The sequence below is a fragment of the Dermacentor andersoni genome, chromosome 7 (genome assembly GCF_023375885.2).
Source record: "Dermacentor andersoni chromosome 7, qqDerAnde1_hic_scaffold, whole genome shotgun sequence".
Taxonomy (NCBI): Eukaryota; Metazoa; Arthropoda; class Arachnida; order Ixodida; family Ixodidae; genus Dermacentor; species Dermacentor andersoni.
Genome location: NC_092820.1, coordinates 41791833 through 41815446, shown reverse-complemented (window position 1 = coordinate 41815446; position 23614 = coordinate 41791833). Strand labels below are relative to the sequence as shown.

Genomic DNA, 23614 nt, shown 5'->3' with positions numbered 1-23614 from the left:
GTTGAACACACCAGTCCATGTTGAGTTGGGTACGGAGAGGGCACTCAGGTCATGGACGGCAGTAGAAGGCACTTCGTCGAGGACGGAGACAATTCGTGTTGAATCGACCGACTCGACGTAACCAAGGCATTCGCGGCGGAGCAGTGATAGCGGCGGCGAAAGATGATTGGAAATGGGTATCGTACTGACACCGACGGCAAGGTCAAGAGCTGCAAAGGGCAAAGGAAGCGCTTTTCTGGTAACAAAGTGATGAGAGGGCATGAAGAAGACCGTCCCATCGGATATGGTACTACAGAAGACTGGTACGAATGCTGAAGAGCACGGGGGAATACAGGTGTCTTCTTTCACGAGAATTTTAGTGGCAGGATGAGCATCGACGAAGGCCAGGTCACCAAGGTGGAAAAGTTCAATCTCAGCCCGAGCGCAATTGATGATGGCATTGTGGCGTGAGAGAAAATCCCATCCTAGAATAACGGCATGGGAGCACGATGAAAGAACTATGAATTCAATCGTGTACAAAACGTCCTGTATGGTCACACGGGCAGTACAAGCAGCGGTACAAGCAGCGATTGTCGCCGTTCGTAGCGACAATCCAGACAGAGACGTCCTCACTTTACGAAGTGAAGGGCGAAACCTGGCATCCATAACTGAAATAGCGGCACCGGTATCGACGATGGCGACTGTGGCGACATTTTAGATAAACACATCAATGACATTGGCAGGGAAAGGAGGAGGACTTCGGCATGTCGACACTTGCGCAGTTCTTGCCTCAGGAACTGCGCCGTCTAGTTTCCCTCTTCGTTAGAGACGGGTCGTCGACGCATAGGGGAAAGCAATCGGCGACGTGGAGAGGGTGATCGGAGGCGTTCGAAGCGAGGACGGCGATCAGTGTGGGAGCGAGCTGGTGATGGGTCGAAGGGTGCGTAAGGCGCATTTGAATCAGGCTGCACATAGGGCGCTCGGCGATCGTCATCGAACGCCTGCGATCGGCGGCGGCAGAACCTTGGGACATGACCGGGACATCTACATGCGAAGCATATAGGGCGATTGTCCGGCGTACGCCACGGGTTAGCGATGGCAGTGGTGGTCCAGGGGTTGGGAGGAGTAGGGCGGTGCACAGGCTGCTGGAAGCGACGCACGGGCACAGTCCGAGGGGCCATTGCAGCAACTGTAGCATAAGTGACTGGTGTAGTCTCGACATCCTGCTGGTGAACAGCCGGCAGCGCTTCTGCGACCTCTTCATGGATCACGTTAGGGAGATGAAACGGTAAAGTGCTGGCAGACTCCTGAGTGACGGACACCAGAGATAGCTGTCGTGCGACTTCTTCGCGGACGAAGTCCTTGATTTGGGTTATCAGGGAGGCTTGTTCTGGGCCGGTGGTCAGCCTGCAGAGTGACGCCGCATTTGGTGTGGGATGTCGCAATGTCAGAGCTCGCTGCTTACGTAATTCATCATAGCTCAGGCACAAGCTGATGACGTCGCCAACAGTGCGCGGGTCCTTGGCCAGAAGCATCTGTAACGCGTCATCATCGATTCCCTTCATGACGTGCTTGATCTTTTCCGGTTCCGTTACGGCAGCGTTCACGCGCCTGCACAAATCAAGAACGTCTTCTATATAGCTGGTGAATGTCTCACCCGTGTCCTGTGCGCGTGTACGCGAACGCTGCTCGGCTCGTAGTTTCGTGACAGCGGGTCGGTCAAATGCTTCCGTAATCGACGTCTTGAACGCCGACCACGTTCGGATATCCTTCTCATGATTTCTGAACCAGAGACTGGCCACGCGCGCGAGGTAGAATGATACGTAAGCCAGTTTGCCCGAGTCATTCCATTTGTTGTGAACGCTCACCAGTTCGTAGGACGACAGCCACTCTTCAACGTCGTTGTCGTCGGTTCCGCTGAAGATAGGAGGCTCCCGCTGGCGAACGGTGCCAGCGCAAGGGGCGGGTGGCGATGGAAGGGTCTGCTGGTCAGCGTCCGGCATGGCAGAGGGTAGCGTCCGAGAACTGAGTTCCAGGATGGTAGAATGGAACGTTACCCAGCACCTCCACCACTTATAAAGGAGATTTATTGTGGTTCGTAGCGACCGCCGGTCCTAGGATGCACCCAACAGTTCCCGAGCTCGAGCCTCTGCTGCGCGCTTGATGCTGCCGATGCTGCTGACTCTGCGCGCACGTTCGTCGCCTTCCTTACAATATTTACATTGTCTTCAGAAGTAGAAACCCACTTTATGTAGGAGCACTTTAAGTGTCACCACTCACTACATGTCTGAGCACGCACATGTCAGCACACGCCAGGATACCGAAGGGGTTCGCTTTTTGAGCAGTCGTCTTCCCTAGGTGACTAGACTAAGGAATCTGTTGACTGTCTCTCGGCCAACCATATTCGTCAAATCGTTCGCGAGATCCCACCTATGGCGTCTCACTGTTCTACCGGACTCCTCCTCCAATGTCGCGTAATCACCTCGCGTACCAGGCAACCACGTGGAAATTTAGAAACATGAAGTCGACACTCTTTCCATGGAAGTCCTCTACGTTGGCCTCTTGCATGAATTAGTGGGGTCTCCGTGACGGTCAGCTTGTCAGGGTCAGGAGACTGGCCTTTCGCGATTGTTACCGCTTCCACGGATGGTGACAGTTCTCGCCTCGAAGTGAGCTCCTTTGTTTGCGCGTCAAAGTCTATGTCGGGCCCAGTCGCCAACTGGGCGCATGCTCATGAAGGGGCGGCCTCGTGGAAGGTGCCTAAGGAATGCCCGTTGCCGTTTTCAGACGTAACAGCGCACTGGACTACGAGGTCGTTACGGACGGCATTGCGAATCATAACATCACCGCGCGCATCCTGAAGTCCTCAGCGTGGTGCGTCTCAAACCATTCTGAGCGGGTACAAACTTCGGGGCTTTATTTTGTTTTTGCTATTTCTTTATTATCTATGCTATTTTTGTTGTTGAGAGTTTTTTCGTTTTTGTGTTATTCGCAGCATCAGGATAATTCGTTTTTTAAGATGGAGCATTGACACGTGTACCTGTTAATTCTTTTTCCAGCACGCATTTCACTCGCTAACAGCTTTAAGTTATCGCTTAGCGCAAGCGGCACCTGTATAATTTAGAAATTGAATATAATCGTTGATTCTACCTGTTGTCCGCGCTCTTGCCAAACCCTCTGTAATACAGTTGTATGCGCAACAAGAATAATGTTGTTGTTTCTGGAAGGTATGCGAGTACCAGCGATTACGCTGGAGCCTTGGACGAGTCACGTATAAAAGCCGACGCGATTGACCCGCAGATGAGATTCATCGACGAGTGTGTTCGCAACTGTCATTGTGCCACATGCTTTGCTTGGCACAGGTTCGCCCAGTAAAGAGTCAGTTTCGGGACTTGCATTGTGCCACTGTGCATGGTTATTCGCCGTCACTACACAATGACTATAGTGACACAGATATTGCATAATTACTTACACACGTTTGTTAGCTTCACGAAGTACGTACTGAGTCTGTAATGCTCATGTACACTTACTTGAATAGACTGACTGATTTCGGAAAATGGGCAAGTATAAATTTACTAAACGTAAGCGAGTGGCCGGAGTATGTCTCTCTGGTGTAATGTGCATCTATATACGACGTTCTTGTGCCATGTCAGTTCGATACTTCAGCGTCGGCGTGTTTTCTGCACTTCCTATGGCAAGTGCTTTGCAGTGGCACGGGTTGATAGAGATTTGTTGGGTTGTCTGACATGAAAGCTGTCATTGAATAACGGCGTGACTTATCATCGCACCTGTTCTTCGTAACGCTTAGGGGTTTGTAGTAGAATGATGCCATAGGGACGAACCAAAGGCCTTCAGCGCCTGTCCACATTTTGCTAGATGAGTGGTGAAAAGTTACGCAGTGCTCAATGTAACGGTAATATAACTTGCACTTTAATTTTGCGTTCCTTGCAATGAACGTTCTTTTCTTGCCCAGTGTTGAACGTGAAAAACAAGATCAAATGGCTGCGCGATTACTTTGTAAAGGAACTGAAGAGGGAACTTGGCTTGACGGTCAAAACAACCTCGCAACAAGGGCCCTCCACCCAAGGCTACGTGTCCCGCTGGGAGCACTTTAACAGGTGGGCTTTCCTGCGCAGCATCTTCAGTGCCGACTTGTGCTCGCCTTCGACCACCGATGCACCAGACTCGGTAAGTGCAGCAGCAGGCGCCATAGTAAGCCTTATCGTGAACACCCACTGGCACATTCCTGGCCCGGAATGCACGAGCGAGAAATGTTTATACGCATAATAGGGCCTAAGGCACGCATAGCGTTGCTCACATTGATGTGATACTCACGCATTGTGCCTGACGTGTTTCAAGCCTCTTAACTTTTGCAACTAAACAGCTGTTCGCGAAAACAAGACACCTGTTGCACATGTTCCAGCAAATCCCAACAACAATTAGTTTAACATAATCATGTGCATTTAAAACACCTTCAGCATGCACAACTATAACGAAGGAGATGACTTAACGCTATTGATTTGAAATATTCAATCAAATGACCGGTCAGTTCATTCTGCTGCTGCGCAATTATTATGAATTCATTTCAACAAAATTCTAATAATATTGTCCTGCACGATGTTTGGTTTAATAATCCTCAAAAACCTCCTTTCTCAATTATTGCTAATATTTTAGCCTAGACCATCCTTTCTGGGGCGAAGGCTTTCTTTATAGCACCAACCTTCTGCCACACAGCAAAAATAAATTTCTATTGATAGTCTTATTTTACTAATAAGGGCCTGTCAGTTTGACCACCGCTTTCAACTACTTATGCACGCTTTCATACTGGCAATCCGGATACATGCACTGCGGACGCTTTCGTTCATTCATCGAAGAAAAGCATTTCCTTGATTTCAAACTTCAATTCCCATCTGTACATAGCTCTCTTCTTTAAGCTGTGCCAAATTTTTCCTTTGGCAAGTAGCGCTAGCTATTCTAACTGTTGACGTACATTACTCGATGAAGCGGCCATTACTTTTACGAGAAATCAGAATGCCTAATTGAATGTTTATCATAACTGCACTAACTATATTTTTACCTAATTACTCTACAGCACTTATTTCGATTTACGAATTGTAGCTGGTGAGTTTGCAATGTATACCCACTTGGAACGAATTCTCAAGATGGCATTGACTTGCGCTAAATATTTATTTATTTATTTATTTATTTATTTATTTATTTATTTATTTATTTATTTAGTTATTTATTTTAGTTCGGACAACAATACATGGTGTCCGCGGGGAGAGGCTAAAGGAGACTAAGATGTCTCCTGACGAGGCCTAACACCCGCATTACACGTCGGTGCAGATGGTGCGGAGTAACATATCAGGGAGAACAGTGGTACATCAAACACAGCGAGACAAGAATTCAACATAAGCAATTATACAAGCACTGGTCAGCCAGAAAATAATACTGAAGAAGTCATCAACAATTATCGATAGTAAGTGGTGCAGAAAGGAAAAAAAAAAACACATTCGCACAGAGCAGTAGGAATAACAATGCAATGCAGCAGGTATGCATAACAAAATTTCACATGGGGGTGTTCAAAAGGTGGCTCATTTTCTTCTTGAATTGATGAATGTTGACACTCTTCTGGGCACAAGCAATTAATGTCTGATATGTGTTGCATAATATTGTTATTTGGTGATCTGTAGTCTGAATGCCGTAATTAGTGCGAGGCCTAGAACCAATCAAAGCAATTGTGCGCAAGTTATGCGTGATTTCTCTATTCAAATAAGAACGAGAAAAACATTCAAAGTGATGTTTTATTTTTTTGTAGAATAGGAGTGCTAAGTAGTGTTTGTAGCATAGAAAAAATGGTAACACCTTAAAACAGGTAAACATGCCATTAGTACTAACAGAATATCTACCCAAAATGCGCAAGGCTCTTTTTTGTAGAGAACAACCTACCCGAGTCAGTTTCATTACATGTTCCACACTAAGAGACTATACACAATATGAGAATGAATAAGACAAAAATTAACTGTTTTTTTACATGGAATGGAAGAAGATAACGAAGTCGTTGAAGTATCCCAATTGATCTTGATATTCGTATCCGCAGACTGTTCATGTGATCATCATCATCATCATCAGCCTGGTTACGCCCACTGCAGGGCAAAGGCCTCTCCCATACTTCTCCAACAACCCCGGTCATGTACTAATTGCGGCCATGCCGTCCCAGCAAACTTCTTAATCTCATCCGCCCACCTAACTTTCTGCCGCCCCCTGCTTAATGAACCCTTAATGACCATCGGTTATCTTCCCTCCTCATTACATGTCCTGCCCATGCCCGTTTCTTTTTCTTGATTTCAACTAAAATATAATTAACTAGCGTTTGTTCCCTCACCCAATCTGCTCTTTTCTTATCCCTTAACGTTACACCTATCATTCTTCTTTCCATAGCTCGTTGCGTCGTCCTCAATTTGAGTAGAACCCTTTTCGTAAGCCTCTAGGTTTCTGTCCCGTAGGTGAGTACTGGTAAGACACAGCTATTATACACTTTTCTCTTGAGGGATAATGGCAACCTGCTGTTCATGATCTGAGAATGCCTGCCAAACGCACCACAGCCCATTCTTATTCTTCTGATTATTTCCGTCTCATGATCCGGATCCGCCGTCACTACGTGCCCTAAGTAGATGTATTCCCTTACAATTTCCAGTGCCTCGCTGCCTATTGTAAATTGCTGTTCTCTTCCGAGACTGTTAAACATTACTTTAGTTTTCTGCAGATTAATTTTTAGACCCACTGTTCTGTTTTGCCTCTCCAGATCAGTGAGCATGCATTGCAATTGGTCCCCTGAGTTACTAAGCAAGGCAATATCATCAGCGAATCGCAAGTTACTAAGGTATTCTCCATTAATTTTTATCCCCAATTCTTCCCAATCCAGGTCTCTGAATACCTCCTGTAAACACGCTGTGAATAGCATTGGAGAGATCGTATTTCCCTGCCTGACGCCTTTCTTTATTGGGATTTTGTTGCTTTCTTTATTTAGGACTACGGTGGCTGTGGAGCCGCTATAGATATTTTTCAGTATTTTTACATATGGCTCGTCTACACCCTGATTCCGTAATGCCTCCATGACTGCTGAGGTTTCGACAGAATCAAACGCTTTCTCGTAATCAACGAAAGCTATATATAAGGGTTGGTTATATTCCGCACATTTCTCTATCACCTGATTGATAGTGTGAATATGATCTATTGTTGAGTAGCCTTTACGGAATCCTGCCTGGTCCTTTGCTTGACAGAAGTCTAAGGTGTTCCTGATTCTATTTGCGATTACCTTAGTAAATATTTTGTAGGCAACGGACAGTAAGCTGATCGGTCTATAATTTTTCAAGTCTTTGGCGTCCCCTTTCTTATGGATTAGGATTATGTTAGCGTTCTTCCAAGATTCCGGTTCGCTCGACGTCATGAGGCATTGCGTATACAGGGCGGCCAGTTTCTCTAGAACAATCTGCCCACCATCCTTCAACAAATCTGCTGTTTCCTGATCCTCCCCAGCTGCCTTCCCCCTTTGCATATCTCCCAAGGCTTTCTTTACTTCTTCCGGCGTTACTTTTGGGACTTTGAATTCCTCTAGATTATTTTCTCTTCCATTATCGTCGTGGGTGCCACTGGTACTGTATAAATCTCTATAGAACTCCTCAGCCACTTGAACTATCTCATCCATATTAGTAATGATATTGCCGGCTTTGTCTCTTAACGCATACATCTGATTCTTGCCAACTCCTAGTTTCTTCTTCACTGTTTTTAGGCTTCCGCCGTTCCTGAGAGCATGTTCAATTCTATCCATATTATACTTCCTTATGTCAGCTGTCTTACGCTTGTTGATTAACTTCGAAAGTTCTGCCAGTTCTATTCTAGCTGTAGGGTTAGAGGCTTTCATACATTGGCGTTTCTTGATCAGATCTTTCGTCTCCTGCGATAGTTTACTGGTATCCTGCCTAACCGAGTTACCACCGACTTCCATTGCACACGTGATCGGTCCAGCCCAAGTCACTGCGGAAACGAACTCCTAGAAACTTATAAGCATTCACCTGCTCAATTTCTGTGTTATTAAAATATAGTCGGATATTATGATCAAGAGGCTTATTTTTAGCGCGCAAAAGCACATATTTTTATTTATTTCAAGCTTATTGGCATCAAGCCATGTCCGCAGTTCATTGGGCCATATATTGGATCGATATTCAAGCAAGCTAAGGTTGGGACCGGAAAAGAAGACATTGGTGTCATAAGCGTAGATGACCATATTTCAAGTTGAGTGTATATTTACTATATAATTAATACATAAAATTAAAAGTAGATGGCCGAGGATAGAGCATTGCGGTAAACCAAATTTTATTATACCTGTGTCGGATTTAAGCTCCTGTAGCCATGTAAACTGCCTCCATCCTGTAAGATAGCTTTCCAACAAGTTGTGTGCAATACCGCTAATGCCATGTTTTTCTAGCTTTAGTAATAAGATATCGTGTTTAATTGAATCAAAAACTTTGCGAAAGTCTAGAAATATTGCGATAATGAAAAGCTTGTGTTCGAAATTAGAAGGAAGGCGATCTTTTATGTCCAGTAGATTAGTCTGCGTGGATTTACCAGCCTGGAATCCATACTGTCCTTTACATATTATCTTTTTTTTTACCTAGGAAGTTTCGTAATATTTTATATACCACACGTTCTGCGATGTTGGAAAACAGTGGCAATATTGAGATAACGCGATAGTTGTTCATATCATTTTTGTCACCTCCCTTGTAGAATAGTGTAACTCGAGATGATTTCATATTATCAGGGAAGATACCAGTCAGGAGCATTCTGTTGCATATATGCGTTAAAGGTCGACTAATGTTTCTGATAGCGGCTTTTACTGGTACCGTACTTATATCGTCATCACCTGGGGAACATTTATTTTTCAGGGAATTAACGATAGCTACGACTTCTTCTTCAGACGCGGGGGTCAGAAATAGAGAGTCACAGCAGCTATCTTTCATATAAAACTCTATAGGTGATGGGTGACACGCGCCTGCTGTAATATGACAAGCGCCTGCATTAAGAAAATGTTCATTAAATGTATTAGCAAGTGTTACACCAGAGCAGGAAGTTCCATCAATCAGTAGTTCGGAAGGTAGACGAGGTTTCCCATTGGATATCATGCCGTTTACAACGTTCCAAACTTGTTTGGGTTTGTCCACTATTGAAGCAAGTTTGTTTTTGTAATAGGCAGTTTTCGCCTTCTTTAGATTCAGATTTAATTTGTTTCTGCATTTCTTAAATTCTTCGAAATCGGTTGGGTCTCTCGTTTCTAAAGAATGAGCAAATAACAAGTTTTTATATCGAATGCGTTTGAGAAGTACCGGCGTAATCCAGTCTTTCTTAGCTTTTTTGGGCTTATGGACGGCACCCATAGGAAATGCAAGGTTGTAATTGTGTAGTACCTTTTGTAAAAACGTATCGTACACTACAGACGGATCATTTTCCAGATATACTTCTGCCCAACAAGTTTCAGTCGTAACTAAACAAAAATGGGCAATTGTATCATCATTCACTGTTCGTCGCTTGTACTTAGGTTTGACAGAGTGTTGCTTATTTGAGAATAGGCCAAAAATGGCATATGATCGCTAACGGCTCATGAAAAGACACCTGCGGCAACTGCATGTGGGGAAAAGTTTGTAAGACAGTGATCAATGAGTGTTTCTGTTTGCTGGCTTATTCTGGTAGGTAGGTCGATGACATTTTGGCAACCGTGTAAAAACATCAATTCAAGTAGTTTAGTCTGCATCGGGCTTTTCTTAAGCAAATCGACGTTCATATCACCAAATATAATGACACGCCACCTGTTTTGATTAGCTAAATTATGAAAACTATCAGAGAAATCAAGGAATGCATCAAGATTACCATGAGGGGGGTGGTATAGTAAAACAAAAGCAATGTCGCGATGCAGTAAGCTAATAACTTCAAAGTTTTCATTTACAACACATGAGTCTGTAAGAACGTCATAGGGCAAACGTACGTGTACGTATAGAGATATACCGCCTCCGCACATACCTTGTCGAAACACAGAAATGGGATTGTCGCATGGAATCTGCACAACTTCCGCATCAGAGCTATACCAGGTTTCCGTGAAACCGATGACATCAAAACCACGCTTTAGTTTCTCTAATTCAGCTTCAATTTCTTCGACCTTATGCTTCAAACTGCGTACATTTAGGTGATACAAGGAAAGGACCTCTTGAGGAGGATAAGCGATGTCATTGAACAATTTATTGAAAAGGTCAGGGTTATAGTAAGCCATCATTCCCAACAGAGAGTTAGCAAGGTTGGAAATTTACGATGCATATACTATCTTGCTTAGGCCCTCCTCTGAAGCTATCCTTATTACTGGAGGACCGCTCTCCTTCCTCACAAAAATCTTTCCCTCTGTTGACCACACAAAAGAGTAGTTCTGCTCGCGAGCTTTCGTTTTAGCTAGCCATCAAAGTTTCTTGTTAGTGGCAGTCAAATTATCAAAAAGCCCTGTTGTTCCTCTTACTCTTTTTTAAGAAAGCGCTTCTTGATGAATTCAGACACAAAAGCAGCAGGAATACCAATTTATTTCGTCATGACACTTTGAAAATAAAAAATTCACCGACGATTACGATAATTACTAACGCGAAATTTCAGCGCAGCTTATACGTGTTGTTATTTCACGGTCTATTAGCCGGCGCAAACGTAGCGAAGCGCGGCGCGACTGCCTGGCTAATCGGGAGATGGCGAGAGGCAGCGCGTGGGCAACGCGTGGGCGCGATTCACAGCCGCCGCCGCAGGCTAACCTCCCTGACAACGCGCCCTACTATAGCGCCGTCTCCTAGCCATCGTCGCCGCGCAACCATTTTGTTCTCACGCTTGCACCGTGCCCTCCTCCTCCACTTTCCGCCTCACGGTTCCACTGCACCCTCCTCCGCTTTCCTCTTCGCGTCTTTCATCTCACGCTGCGCTCCGCATTCGCTCTTTGATCCTTCGCTCTGCTCGTTCGCTCGGTTACGCCGACGCTCGACACAGGAACGGGCTCCTAAGAGCTGCGCTTCAATAACTCTGAAATACTGTATTCCTGAAAACTTCTTCCTAGTGGCTATGCCTTACCAACTCACTGGCTGCAGTTCGTAGATTGAAATATGTGCCGCAAGCTCTCTTATTTAAACAGTTGATTATTGTAATTATGTTTATTACTTATAAGGCATTTATATTTCTCGTAGAAATAGTTGCACCCGCCATGGCTGTTTAGTGGCTATGGTGTTGGGCTGCTAAGCACGAGGTCGCGGGATCATACCGCGGCCACAGCAGCCACATCTTGATGGTGGTGAAATGCGAAAACACGAACGAGCACGAGCATCCTGGACAAACACGGGATGAGTTATCACAAGCAGCACGGCGACAAGACATACCTTCCAAGCGCGATCAGGGAAAAGCTGCAGGTGGCTAATATGCCCAAGAACATGAGCCCCGAATTCAATCAGGATCGAAGAGAGAGTAGAGCGAAGGCTTTACTCCAAGCCTTCGGTAGGGACAAGGATGCGCTGTACGTAGACATTGCAGAATACGAGGATCGACGTGCTTTTGCAGTGGCCGTCCTCAATACCGACTAACAATAGGTCAGTTCTTGTAGCATACGTGTCAAAAACCCCGAGGTAGCGGAAGAGGTGGCGATAGCCCTAACCATCATTAACCCCAGTTGCAGATACGTATTCAGTGACTCGCAGACGGCGGTCAGAAACCATGCACAAGGCAGAATTTCGCCAAAGGCTTAGGCTATACTCAAAGCCAACGCGAACTATGCCACCTCCGAGGAGACAGAGGAACGACACATTATCTAGTTCTAGGCTCACACGTCCCCCGACACCCCCGCACCCAACCTCAACGAGGAGGTCCACCGCGTAGCGCGAGGTCTCACATTCCTCGCCCGCGAAGAAGGATCCTCTTTTGGGGTTGGAAATCCAACGGAGGCATGGACAGAGAGGGACAGAATGACCAGGTACTGGGATATTACAAAATTTTATCAAAACTCAAGGCGTGTTTATCCGCCCCCTAACCCTAAACTCGACAAGGCCCAAGCGGTAGACTGGAGGCAGCTACAAACAAAGACATTCCCCAACCCCGTTCATCTCAGGAGGATATATCCGGACATCTACTCAGACGATAACTGCAAACTATGCGGCAGGGCTCACGCATCTCAGACACATTCTCTGGGAATGTGAGGTTATATGCAGAGAAAATGCAGTTTCCCCAGATGAAGCTGCGGCGCGATGGACGGCCGCGTTGCGCACCTCAATCCTCGAAAATCAACTATGGACCATCCAGCAAGCCCGTGAGGCAGCGAGGATACAGGATCTCCGGACCTCCTCGGGGGCGGCCTAGGCCCAGGCCACGAATTTGCCAGATTGTCAATAAAGTTGTTACCATCACAACCACCCCTACTACGGCGTGCCTCATAATGAGATCGTGCTTTTGGCATTTAAAACCTCACAATTTACTTCTTCTTTAAAGTAATGGCCCCTTTTATCAAGTAATTTTGCTATTTGCCACAGCAAGTTTTTCAAAATTTGGTGCAATTGAAAAAAACAGACTTGGTATATTAATTGTCCCTTCTAGACTAATTTGCGCGGATGACATCTCCTGTAATAATCTGCGGATCGCTTGAGCCCTGGTACTACTAATTCTAAAGTACTCGCGTTCCTAGGGCCCAGTTTTTATCTCCTGTATAACGAACTTTGCGGGTTCTATTATCTCCGTCTTTTTTTGCTGTTTTAGAATCAAACTCAAGCGGTCACCACTGCTAATAATTAATTCTGAGGTCAGCCATCGCTTATTGGTGGTAATATGTGCGTAATTTTAACTATGAGAAAAACGAGACTTCATATTTTGCAGTACTAAACTTTGGAGAATCATTACAAAGCAATGAGCCTACATGCTATTTTGAAAAACGCTTTTCACAATATCAAATATTTGTAAAGTCTCGTGCAATTGATTTTATTCTGGCCAGAGAGAAGCTGTCATAGCACCATAGTTGTTTTAGAAACAGTGCAAAACTTAGCGCGCTGTTTTTGAAGAATAACAGCAATTAGGACCAAATATGCTAAAAATGGGCGAAATTTTTTTACAGAGCACTGCCAAAAAGAAAGCTGAGCACAAAACAGTTCAAAAAAGGGCATCCATTGTGATTTCGTCTGCCAATTTGAAAACAATAATTAGTTCAAGACAAAAAACGCGTTATAAGACGTCGCTGTAACCAGAAATATTATGGAAGAGATGAAATAAAGCTGGTTTTTTACAATATCCCGCCACTATCCAGCCTGATTTCCTAGGCCAAATAGGCCTACGAAAAAATTATGGCTCTCCTGTTCTCAAGAGTAGATGTAAGCATGAAATGGCTACCGGCATAGCAGATTGGTTGGAAATGATACTAGCCACAATCTTAACAGGAAGCTTTAGCTCGAGTGCCTCTATCTAAATACATGTAAAAGGAGAATTCGTTTTTCTTGGCAACGGCAACCACTGCACCAAACTTGACGAAGTTTGTTGCATTTAAAAGAATAACTTAAAATCCAGTGACTGTTGCTTTCGAATTCTTGAGTTAGGTCGTCAATTTTTTATTAAAAATTGGCAAAAATCGAAAATTTTCAAAACACGAAACTATCAAGTTTACAACTCTGTAACTCAACAACAAAAAATGATAACACAATTCTGTGAATTGCGTCTAATACTATATCTAAAGCGGGCAAAATTGATATGTTGCACATGACTATAAAAAAGGTTAGTAATAGGGAAATAACAGTTTTTCAAAACCCTTGTAACCAACGTAAAAATTCACGTAAGATGTAAAATGACATATTGAATTTTTCCGCTTTGAATGGTCTAATGAAAGCCCTTTACAGAACCGCGATATCTGTTCTTGATACGCAGCTATAAATTTATAAACTTCGTGCTTCTATTTTTTTCAAACGGTCAAATATTTTAAAGTCGTTTTAAGAAAATTTATGCCCTAAATAGAAATTCCGCTTCCAACAGTCACTAGAACTTAACTTTCTCTTTCAACTGCAACAAACTTCATTAAAATCGGTCCAGGAGTTATCTCATAAAAACGTTTTTGCATTTTACATGTATTTGAATAGGCCGCATCGGAGTTGGGCCCGAGCTAAAGCTTCCTCTTAAAATGCGTATAGTGCATATTCACAACGGTACGGCACACAACACCAACTTAGTCTTTCTTTCTCTGTCTGTCTTTCTTTTCTATATTCTCTTTTTTTCTTTTATTTATTTATTTCATTTCAGTACTTTCACTTATTTGTTTTTTTCACAAGCACCGGTTTCTGCCGCTCCTTCTATTATCTCTTTCAGAGACACGATAGCCCACGACCACCAGCAAAACAGGTAATAGAGGCCTGCTGTGCACACCACTGAAACGCCGGCTGACGCACGGCCGTAGACACGTGATTGACAGACGGCCTTGTCACTGGCCTCGTGCACAGCGCTGCTTTATCCTCAATTCTACACCCTCGCCGCTAACGCACCTTCGCTCGTTTCCACATCTACCCACCTTACCGCCCTCTCCCCTTTAGAAGAACCCCAACTATTATACTGTGGCGAGGAAACCATATGTCGTCTAGGAGAAAAGTCCACTTGTCGAAACGCTGGCTCCAGCTTTCACCTTGTTCTTGTTTTGAACATCACACCACATCCCACAAACCTGTTTTTAAACTGCACCTCATAGCGAATGTTGTGTAGACCAAACTGCCATTCGCAGCGCGCAGTGTATGGTGTCCTGTATCTACCTTTTGAACGTAGCTATTAGAAATCACAAATAAAGTTTCAGCGTACTAGAAGTTGCAGCTTGGGTGATATAGTGAACAAACATTAGGAAGAACTCGGAAGCAATATTTTTTGTAACTTGTTTGCCCAGTAACCAGCGTATGTAATGTGGTCCTCTACAAAGCGCTGGGGGCCAGAGGCCGCATTCTCTTAAGTTTCGACTCGCTGTTCTGATTTATCCATTTATCAATTTAACATAATTTCAAGACCCGAAGGCATTACAGAAAGGAATGGGTGAACATAACAAAAAAATTTGTGCATGATACACAGACATATTCAACGCGGCGTTTCATGAATGGTGGTTGTGAAGGTGTCGGCATCCAGGATGGCTGCGACGGTGGCGGGAAGGTGGTTACAATCTTTGCTTGTGCTAGGGATGAACGCATTGCTAAAAAGTTTAGTGCGTGAAGATGGCACACCACCTTTGAAACTGTGGTCATAGCGAAATGATATGTATGATGGGATACGTATGATGATGATACGTCCGATGATCTCGTTTTGTTCTCGCAACTTGTCCAGATAACGATTCTGGCTTTTCGCTCAAGGTCAATTGAAGGTCGCCGACAACCGGAGCTAAAAGCATTTCATGCTTAAAAACGAATTCTACGACAATTTCAAGTCGGAACAGCCACAAAACATAAAAGAAAGGTTAAGTATGGCATCCAGCAGCAGTGAGCTGGGTTGCACACTTTCCCCTAATGGCTGCAGTTGTTTTTATTGTTGCCTCAAAACATGGCTCATACCCACGAGGGAGATTAGCTACATTCGGCGGTGCGGATTACAGCTAGCGAGCGAGATAACTTTATTTGGAATCCAGCAATTCGGAGGCCCGGGCCTGGAGCCACCTAGATGGCCACTGGGAGCTGTTGCTCCCGGACTGCCTCGATGGGTCGCTGGACACAACAAAGTCGGTCTTGGAGTTTTGAGCTGCGCAGCGCGGCCGATCACCGCGCCCGTAAATCTTCTCGGGTGACTGCCATTTTATCTTGATATATTTTACATCCCCACAACATGTGTTAAAGGGTGACTCTAGCAGACTTGCATAGCTTGCATATATCGCTCTCGTATATATCGGGGTAGAAAGGTTTTACTTGCACGGAACTCTTAAAAGTTTTTGGTTCTAATCGCCTCCAAGTAACGGACTCAGCTCTGTTCAGTTTAGTATAAGGCGGTCGTAATACTCGCCTCCGATTTTGATAAAATTTGCTAATATCGCAAAATCTTGTTAATTTGTCGTTTTCTCTCCAGATATCCTCCTCCGCGTTCTCCTTACCAATGGAAGTGACGTTTTGCTCTGCTCGGCGCGTAAGACCTTGAGTTTCGCGGTGTGCTACCTCGTTGGAGTTGAATGTGGGATACCTGGAGTTGTATGCGCTGGGAACCAAAGCAATTGCCTGCCGTTCTTCTCTGCGTTGGAGAATTTTGCTTCGTTGACTATGAGGATGTGCCACGCCTCACGAGAGATCCTACGTTTGCACAATTTCTAATGGCCGCCTGAGAATCGCTAATGATGTATTGAGCATTCGTGGAGACCAATGCTAGTGCAATTGCTACCTCCTCTGTTGTCTCGAAATGTTGAGTATTAACTGACACCCTTGTAAGAGGTTTTGGGTGTGACCTACGACAACTGCCACGTTGCTATTTCTGTGTGGGTATTCAGCTGCGTCTACGGAGGTTGCTCTGTCTTCTGACCCAAAGCTTCGGATCATTTTCTCAGCTCTACTCCTGCGTCTGCCCTCGTTGTAACCTGGATGCATATTCTTAGGAATATTTGGTACTAGGAGTTTGTCACATATTTCTCTCGTTATCGTCTTTTTTTCCCCGTATAGAGTGTGATAATTCATTTCTAGCTTGCGGGATATATGCCATCCCGTTTTGGTTTCGGTTAGTCATTACGCCTGAGATGTTTGTTGTGCTCCTAGGAGTTCGTCCAGTGTGTTCTGCACTCCTAACTTTAGCAACAGATCCGTGCGGTTCCTTCTTTAATAGCACTGTAGGCTATATTTCTTCCTCGGGACTTCATCTTTCTTTTATTGCGCACGAGCGCTACTTCGACGGTGGTGGGTGTGGTGGGCGTGTGTTGCAGCTATTAAAAACGCGAGAGACTGACTCGAACACCGAGGCTCTTCGGTGTTCTTGAAATTTCTGCTGCTGTGAGCGTCGTGATTGACTCGACTTGCAGGTTCGTTGCCTGCAGATATGCGCATGCACTATAAGCCGTAAAACTAGCATCCACAAAAATGTGGAGTTCAGTCGTATCCGTGAGGCTGCTTCTTACGCCGCACAAAATTCTAATTGAGCCAAGCTGTAGGATGTCCGTGCGCCATTCACTTCAAGGCGTAGTAATCTCACTGTGCTAACCTTTCGCCCCACGAAACATTCCGAACCCACAATTGTTGAAGTAGAAATTACGCTGTCACTGTGAATGGTGAAAGTACCCCAAGATGATCGAAGATCCTGGATGCCTCCTTTACTGAATATTGTTTTGTATTTGTCTTTGATGACGTTACGAATTCGATTACTGACTTCTGAGTAAACAAAAAATTATCCTACTTTGTATCCCACTGCATGCCTAATATAACCGTTACATCGCTAGTGCGTTACATCAATCGACTTTTCATTTGCTAGTAAAGCTTCTCGCAGTGTGTTGTTATTGGTTTAGCACTTTCGGAGGCTCATTGCGGCGTCACTCACCATTGCCTTCGTCCTTACGTAAACAGCAAGGCCTGCCTTGTATGTATCCACTCCAACAACCAAGTCAACTACGTAAAACAACTTTTTCAGACTCACCGCCAGCTTCTCGTCTTAAGTACCAACGTTGTCTAGATGGTTATGAACAGTAACCATCAATAGAAATCGGCTTTACCTTGACCCAAAAGATACGCGTGTCGTGCGACATTCGACATTAGCGTTCTTCTCTTTGGGTATCTAGCCAGGAAATCGAAAAGCGTTTCTGTCTGGCTCTTGTATTTCAATCTGCAGGAACGCTTTTTCCACGCCTGAGTTAAGGGCGGTTCAAAACCATCGAAAAGAAAGTAGCATACGCATAAGCTTTGGAGTTAAGTTGGTTCCCTTTTCCAGACCGTAGCACAGTATGAGTAGTCCTGGGCATGGGAAGGTACATCGTACACAACCCTGAGTTTGGCGGTAAATGGTTCTTCTTTGATAACCTCTCGTTGTGACATGTAATAAACTGCATGGTGACTGTCAACATTTTTGGGCACAACTTCTTCGACACCATGGGACATGCACTATCTTATGACTACATCGTACCGTTCAAGTTAGCCTTCATGTCGTGATAATGTACTCACAAGCTGCTGTAAACGGTTGACGGCGATGTCGCGATTGTCACCGATGAGGTGTTTGCGATCTTCATTCCACGGTAACGCGACACCTTACCTGCCGGTGAACTTTCGGTTGTTCTTTCGAAAGTGATCCAGAAACTTGGTTGACAACCATTCACAGACGTCCTCAAGGCCCATTACTACCAGGTTACAGAAAGGCTGCAAGATCAGCGAAGTTCTTTGGCCTTCAACTTCGGGGATGCCCATCCACAGAACAAAAATTATCAAGTTAGTGCTATGAGCTAGAAAGCCTCTCTAACGAACCAGTCCTGCAGCGTTCATTCGAAACAAGTGTTGATTGCAGTAAGCCCTTGAACTTCCATGCTGCAAATTACTTGGCCCGTCAAATTAGTCCGCAGATAGTCAGATCCTATCAACCTACTAAGTTCTGGCTCCCCATAAACATGCATCAACATTTGGTCGTCAGCCAAAAGCTGGTTTTCAAATCGCAGCTCAGGCACGAAACGGCTGTCAATTGACGGTGCGACAGTGTTAGGGCAGATCATCGAAACCACAACTGGTTGTACAAGGCAAAACCTTGTGCCATGTTGACTACGTAGCGGCACTTCAACTACTTCGCGGCGTTCACTTCGAGAAGGAAATACGCTACGAAACGTGTTAAACGCTATCCTTGTCTCCCCTACGACCCTGAGGCTCATCATCACTGCTACGTTTTCTTTGTTGAAGGAACTCTGACTTTCACCATCTAAAATGCCTCTGACACAGCGATGCTTGTTGTTATGGACGACCAAAGCACGAAAAGACTGCAGATATACGTTGTTGTCCTTGCAGTTCCCGCTCTGCCCAGTACTCGGTAACCCACTGAAGCGTGACATTAAAATTTCGGGGAAACGAATACTACTGTGCATATTCTTGATGCCTCTGGATCGACTTCCGTTTTCCGGTACGAGGGATCGCATATGCTTGGTGCAGGCCTTTCATGGCAAGACAAGCACACCAGCCTAACTTCACAGGTTCACCATCATGACCTGTGGACGTGCAGCGAAAACATTCGTTGTCATTTGGGAGTTTATCTTCCTTGCAGCCAGTGAAAGGTCGCTGTCACATGAACGCGTGCCATGCTCCTTGGAGCAACAGAAGACAGTCCGCTTTCTTTACAAATGAATTGCGTAAAACATAAGCTATGCGCTTCTTACTGCCGTTTCAACTCGTCCACACTGTTTTTCGCATGGCGTAATGCACTTCTCCCGACTTTCCAACTCGACACGAGTGAATGCCAGTAGTTCCTTCAGCTTGGCATCTGAGGAAGACGCTGCTGAAGTTGATTCTTATAGAACTTGAGTGTCGCCTGATGAATCCCTCCTCAACGCTTTAGCTCGGCGCTGTCTAGTAAACGCAAGGGCGGCATTGTATGGCAGAGCCTGCTGCCGTACATCGATAAGCATTGCCTAGAAACTTAACGTAAACACGTTGATAAATTTCAGGCAACAAATGCGCAGCTGCGTAGCAACGTGCAGTCGTCTGAGCCCTCGAACATCGGTACCTAGATTAACGTGGCCAATTTACCTTAGAGCGGCAAGGTGATGCTGCTCAATTCTGTTTCTGTAACCAAAGCACGCCTTTAATATATGACAGCATCATTAAAACAAAACTCAGATTTTGGATGTTGTACCTTTAGGCTTGGGGATGTCAACATCGGGCGCATTGAAAAGAGCTTATTGAATTATCTTTGTGTTTTGCGCTCGTCGGGCTGCTCCCTTGGTCTTCAGAGGGTCCATTAGTCGAAGTTGCGTGCGATCTCGCATCTGACTTGCACGGGAGTTAGTGTTCACGTCCGCGTTTATGGTTCCTCGCCACTTGTGGCAGAGTAGGGCGCCCCTCGAAGCATGCGAAGAGAAGACGTGTCCGCACGGTGTTTCCGGCACCAAAATAATATTAAAAGCGCGAGAGATTGACTCGAGCACTGAGGTCCCACTCGAACCTCATCCTCCTCTTTTCTCTACAAGCGCCCAACCTTTATTATAGCACTTCTTTTTTCTACAGCAGCTACAAGCGGTTTTAGCTTAGCTATTGAGAGTGGTAATTGCTCGACCTTAGCGTCTCTTTATTGCGCGGCGGTATTCATCGTCTGTCCAACACTTTAGTGCCTCTTATAAGTTACAGCAAAATGTGTGGCGCTTCATTGCAGGCTATTACAGATCCATCCGGAAACACGAGATGTTGAAGACACGTACGTAAGAGACCTTCCTTTTGTAAGTTCCGAAGTAGAGCGTCACATTCACCACTGCAGCTCGAGAACGACCACAGAAAGTGTGCGACACAGGAGACAGAATGTCTCCTGTCTCATTCCACGAAGATATTGACAAGCCAGGCAGGGGTATATGCAGACCCTGTCCTTGCTCGACACAATAGCAAGGCTTCCTCTCGACGAAATCACCTCGTTACGCAGGGCACATGTGGCGGCATCCAAAGACATATAAACTAAGCATGGAATTTCCGATTTCCTTACTTGATTAGTTTTTCGTGGTTTGACTTTAGGAGAATATGATAGTGCTGCATACGCAAGAGCGTCGCCTTCATCTTTTCTACCAATACCAATGTGAAAGGAAATCAAATGAACCTTCAGATTGAAGCCCTTCTTGTTGAGCTTTTTCACGAGTTACAGTTAATTAAATTGCTGACTGGTAATCCGCGACACGGTTTCAATGCCGCCTTCAATTTCGTGAGGAGTGCGACATCTTATGCAGGTAGCCTTTAGCTTTCGTACGGTAGGAGCTATTGCTACCCCTCAAGAACAGTTGGAGGCCACATAGTCAAGCCGGTCAGATCAAGTAGCTCTCAAAGAGGGTACGCTAAACGCGCTGTCTGCGTCCACTTTGATGGACCCATCTGTGTGATCTTGGAGTTGATTGTGTAGTGATGTCAAGTGCTCCAAAACGGGGGACTTCACTTCTCCAGGTGAAGCTGTTCTCTAGTTGCAGGTCTGGGCCGTTGAAGCTGCAGTTAATATCTTCTAAAGCAAGGATATGTCTATCTTTTGCCTCTATCTCCTGAGGCTGGAAGGTTGTTCACCGCTCCATAAAAACCTGAATGTGTCCTGCCATCTATACGTTGGAGAAGGGTTTTGCCGAGCGAAGGCTAATTTACTCCTAGCAAGTGAGTCAAGGGAGCCTGAGATGCCTGAATCTGGTGTGGATATGACTCGGCTTAGTATAACACCTTTTGGTTCGAACCTGGCTAAGCAACACGTAGACGTAACCTTAGGAGTTTCCTATGTATTGCTTTTAGGCGCTCGTACTGAGTGACCAATGGCGACATTAGAGGAAGTTTATATAGTAACCTACTGAACGAACGCTGAAGGTAACCGTAGCATGGACGCTGTGCGGTGGCCCCAGCGTATGCAAGCGATTGCTGAACAACATGGATCCTCTGTGATGACAAGGTCGCAACGTTATTATTAGCGCGACGCCATTGTTGCATGTGGTCCAAAAAATGCCCAGAAATCGAACACTGGGGTCTTTCGAACGAGGCAGCCACCTAAACTCAACTTCAACAGTGCAGTTTTTTTTTTTTTTCGCTTCATCCAGGAAAATACGACAAATGGCGATTTATCCGGTGATAGCGATGGCCAAGCGTTGACAAGTGTGCCTGAATAGCGCATAAAGCTCCCTGGCCTGTTCGTGCGAGACGATGGTGCTGGTATCCAGATACCCATATGCAGATGTTGTGCACATAGATGGACATCTTTACTGGAGTTAAAGGCGTAACGCGCGGGGGAGAATGGCCATCGCGATGGTAAGGTAGATAGAACACTTCCCTGTGACTCACCTCCAAGCATATGCACTTTATCCTTCAGAACGTTCGCAAGAATAACTCTTATGCGGTGATCATTCAGAAATATGTGGATGAAGCGCAAGAGATGTCCGTTGATGCCTACCACTTGAAGCTGGCTGATTATGGCTGTTTGAGACACGCAGTCTTATGCCTTCAATATATCCTTAAAAATTAAGCGGAACCTCCCTGAATGGGAACTGTCCAAGATATGCGTGGCTGTCGGCGTAGCGCGGTACTTGTTATTCGCGGTAATAACGTGTTGGTGTTATGCTGATCTACTATGCGTTATTTATCTACATATGCGTGAGAAGCACTGGAAGGTAAGTGCACATATATTTATTGTCGAGCATATAAATTCCGGATCATGCCGACCACCACATATTGCTACGTATATCTCCGACAGTTCCCGTTCAGGCAAATTCCGCTGAATTTATTTGTGCGGTACCCTGCGCTGCATAACCAACACATCAATGCTGTCATACGCACTGGAGGTAGATCGCTGCGCGCGCATGCGTAATTAATGAACCAGTGGCGCATCCTTCCGTTTTGGGTCCTCTTTAGTTACCTTCCACCCTCGTTGGTCAGGCGCTTACAAGGGCCTCCCATAATGCTTGCTATCCCCTTTCTGGCGTAGGCTTAGGCATTTCTGGTCTAGCTTTAACTCTTCCTTTCTAAGAGTGACGTATGGCGAACGGCGAAAGCGGACGGGCCCATAGAATCTATTGCGCGGGCGCGCCTATTGGTTTCGCGAACAATGGGTGGTTTGTCAATGTGCACCAGATGGCAGCTATAAACCGCGCCGTCAAAGGGCTTAAAGTCCGCGTTCTCGTCCTGTATGGGGAAAGTATTTTCTATTTTCCCAGGCAATTTTTTTCGACCGACTTTTCGCATAATGATGTGAATTATAACAGCAGGTGTTGATAAACATTCTGCTCTGCTGTGTTCCATACGGCTGATTATATGGCTGGTTGAGCGCTTATACGCTGCGGAAACCTAGTCATGCAGAATGGAAGTTTCCCGCCCTCTTCGATGTAGCAAGAGAGTCTTGGGCATCCCATTTATCCCTTATCTTCGCTAAACAGCGAATCAGCGACAATGGCCTGTATCAGCCTAGCTCTGTTAGATCTTTTCCTGGTTTCAGCATTCTCACTACCGATACACTTTTCGACACTTGCTTAAAAAATTCCAGCATCTCACGTCGTCGTTCCACAGGCAGGTTAGTGAGCATCTAGTTACTGATTAAGTCTCATCCCATGGCACAACTATGTCGCAAGCTGCTCAAAGCCAGCCCCCAGCTCTCTCATGGTCAGAAGAGGCGATCATTCGTCAGAATTAACGATAGCAGTGGTAATGGGTTGTTTGTATTAACTTACCTGCCCGAGGAGTATATCGGCACAAATTCATTCATTAGATAAACCAGTGCCTTCCTTAGTATCACTTCAATGATTTAAAATGACTTGTATAGATGGAACCTTCCAGCAGAGCTATTCACCGCCCATCACATCATTCGCATTGCTGTTGAAGTTCAAGTTAAAGTTTATCAGTTGTTATTGTGTGTACGAGAAACATGCTTACGTAATATATGAAAGATCAGGGGGAGTCCAGAGCAAAAGACTGCCAAGGAG

The 23614-nt window shown here is 45.2% G+C and overlaps 1 protein-coding gene across 1 annotated transcript in view; it reads left to right on the top strand.

The window, feature by feature from the left end:
- The window catches only part of LOC129385928 (uncharacterized), a 101874-nt gene that overhangs the window by 47336 nt on the left and 30924 nt on the right, over positions 1–23614 (top strand). The window contains exon 2 of the mRNA XM_055073101.1: positions 3953–4167. Within this exon, the coding sequence (XP_054929076.1) occupies positions 3953–4167 (215 nt within the window). The remainder of the gene's footprint in view (positions 1–3952; positions 4168–23614) is intronic.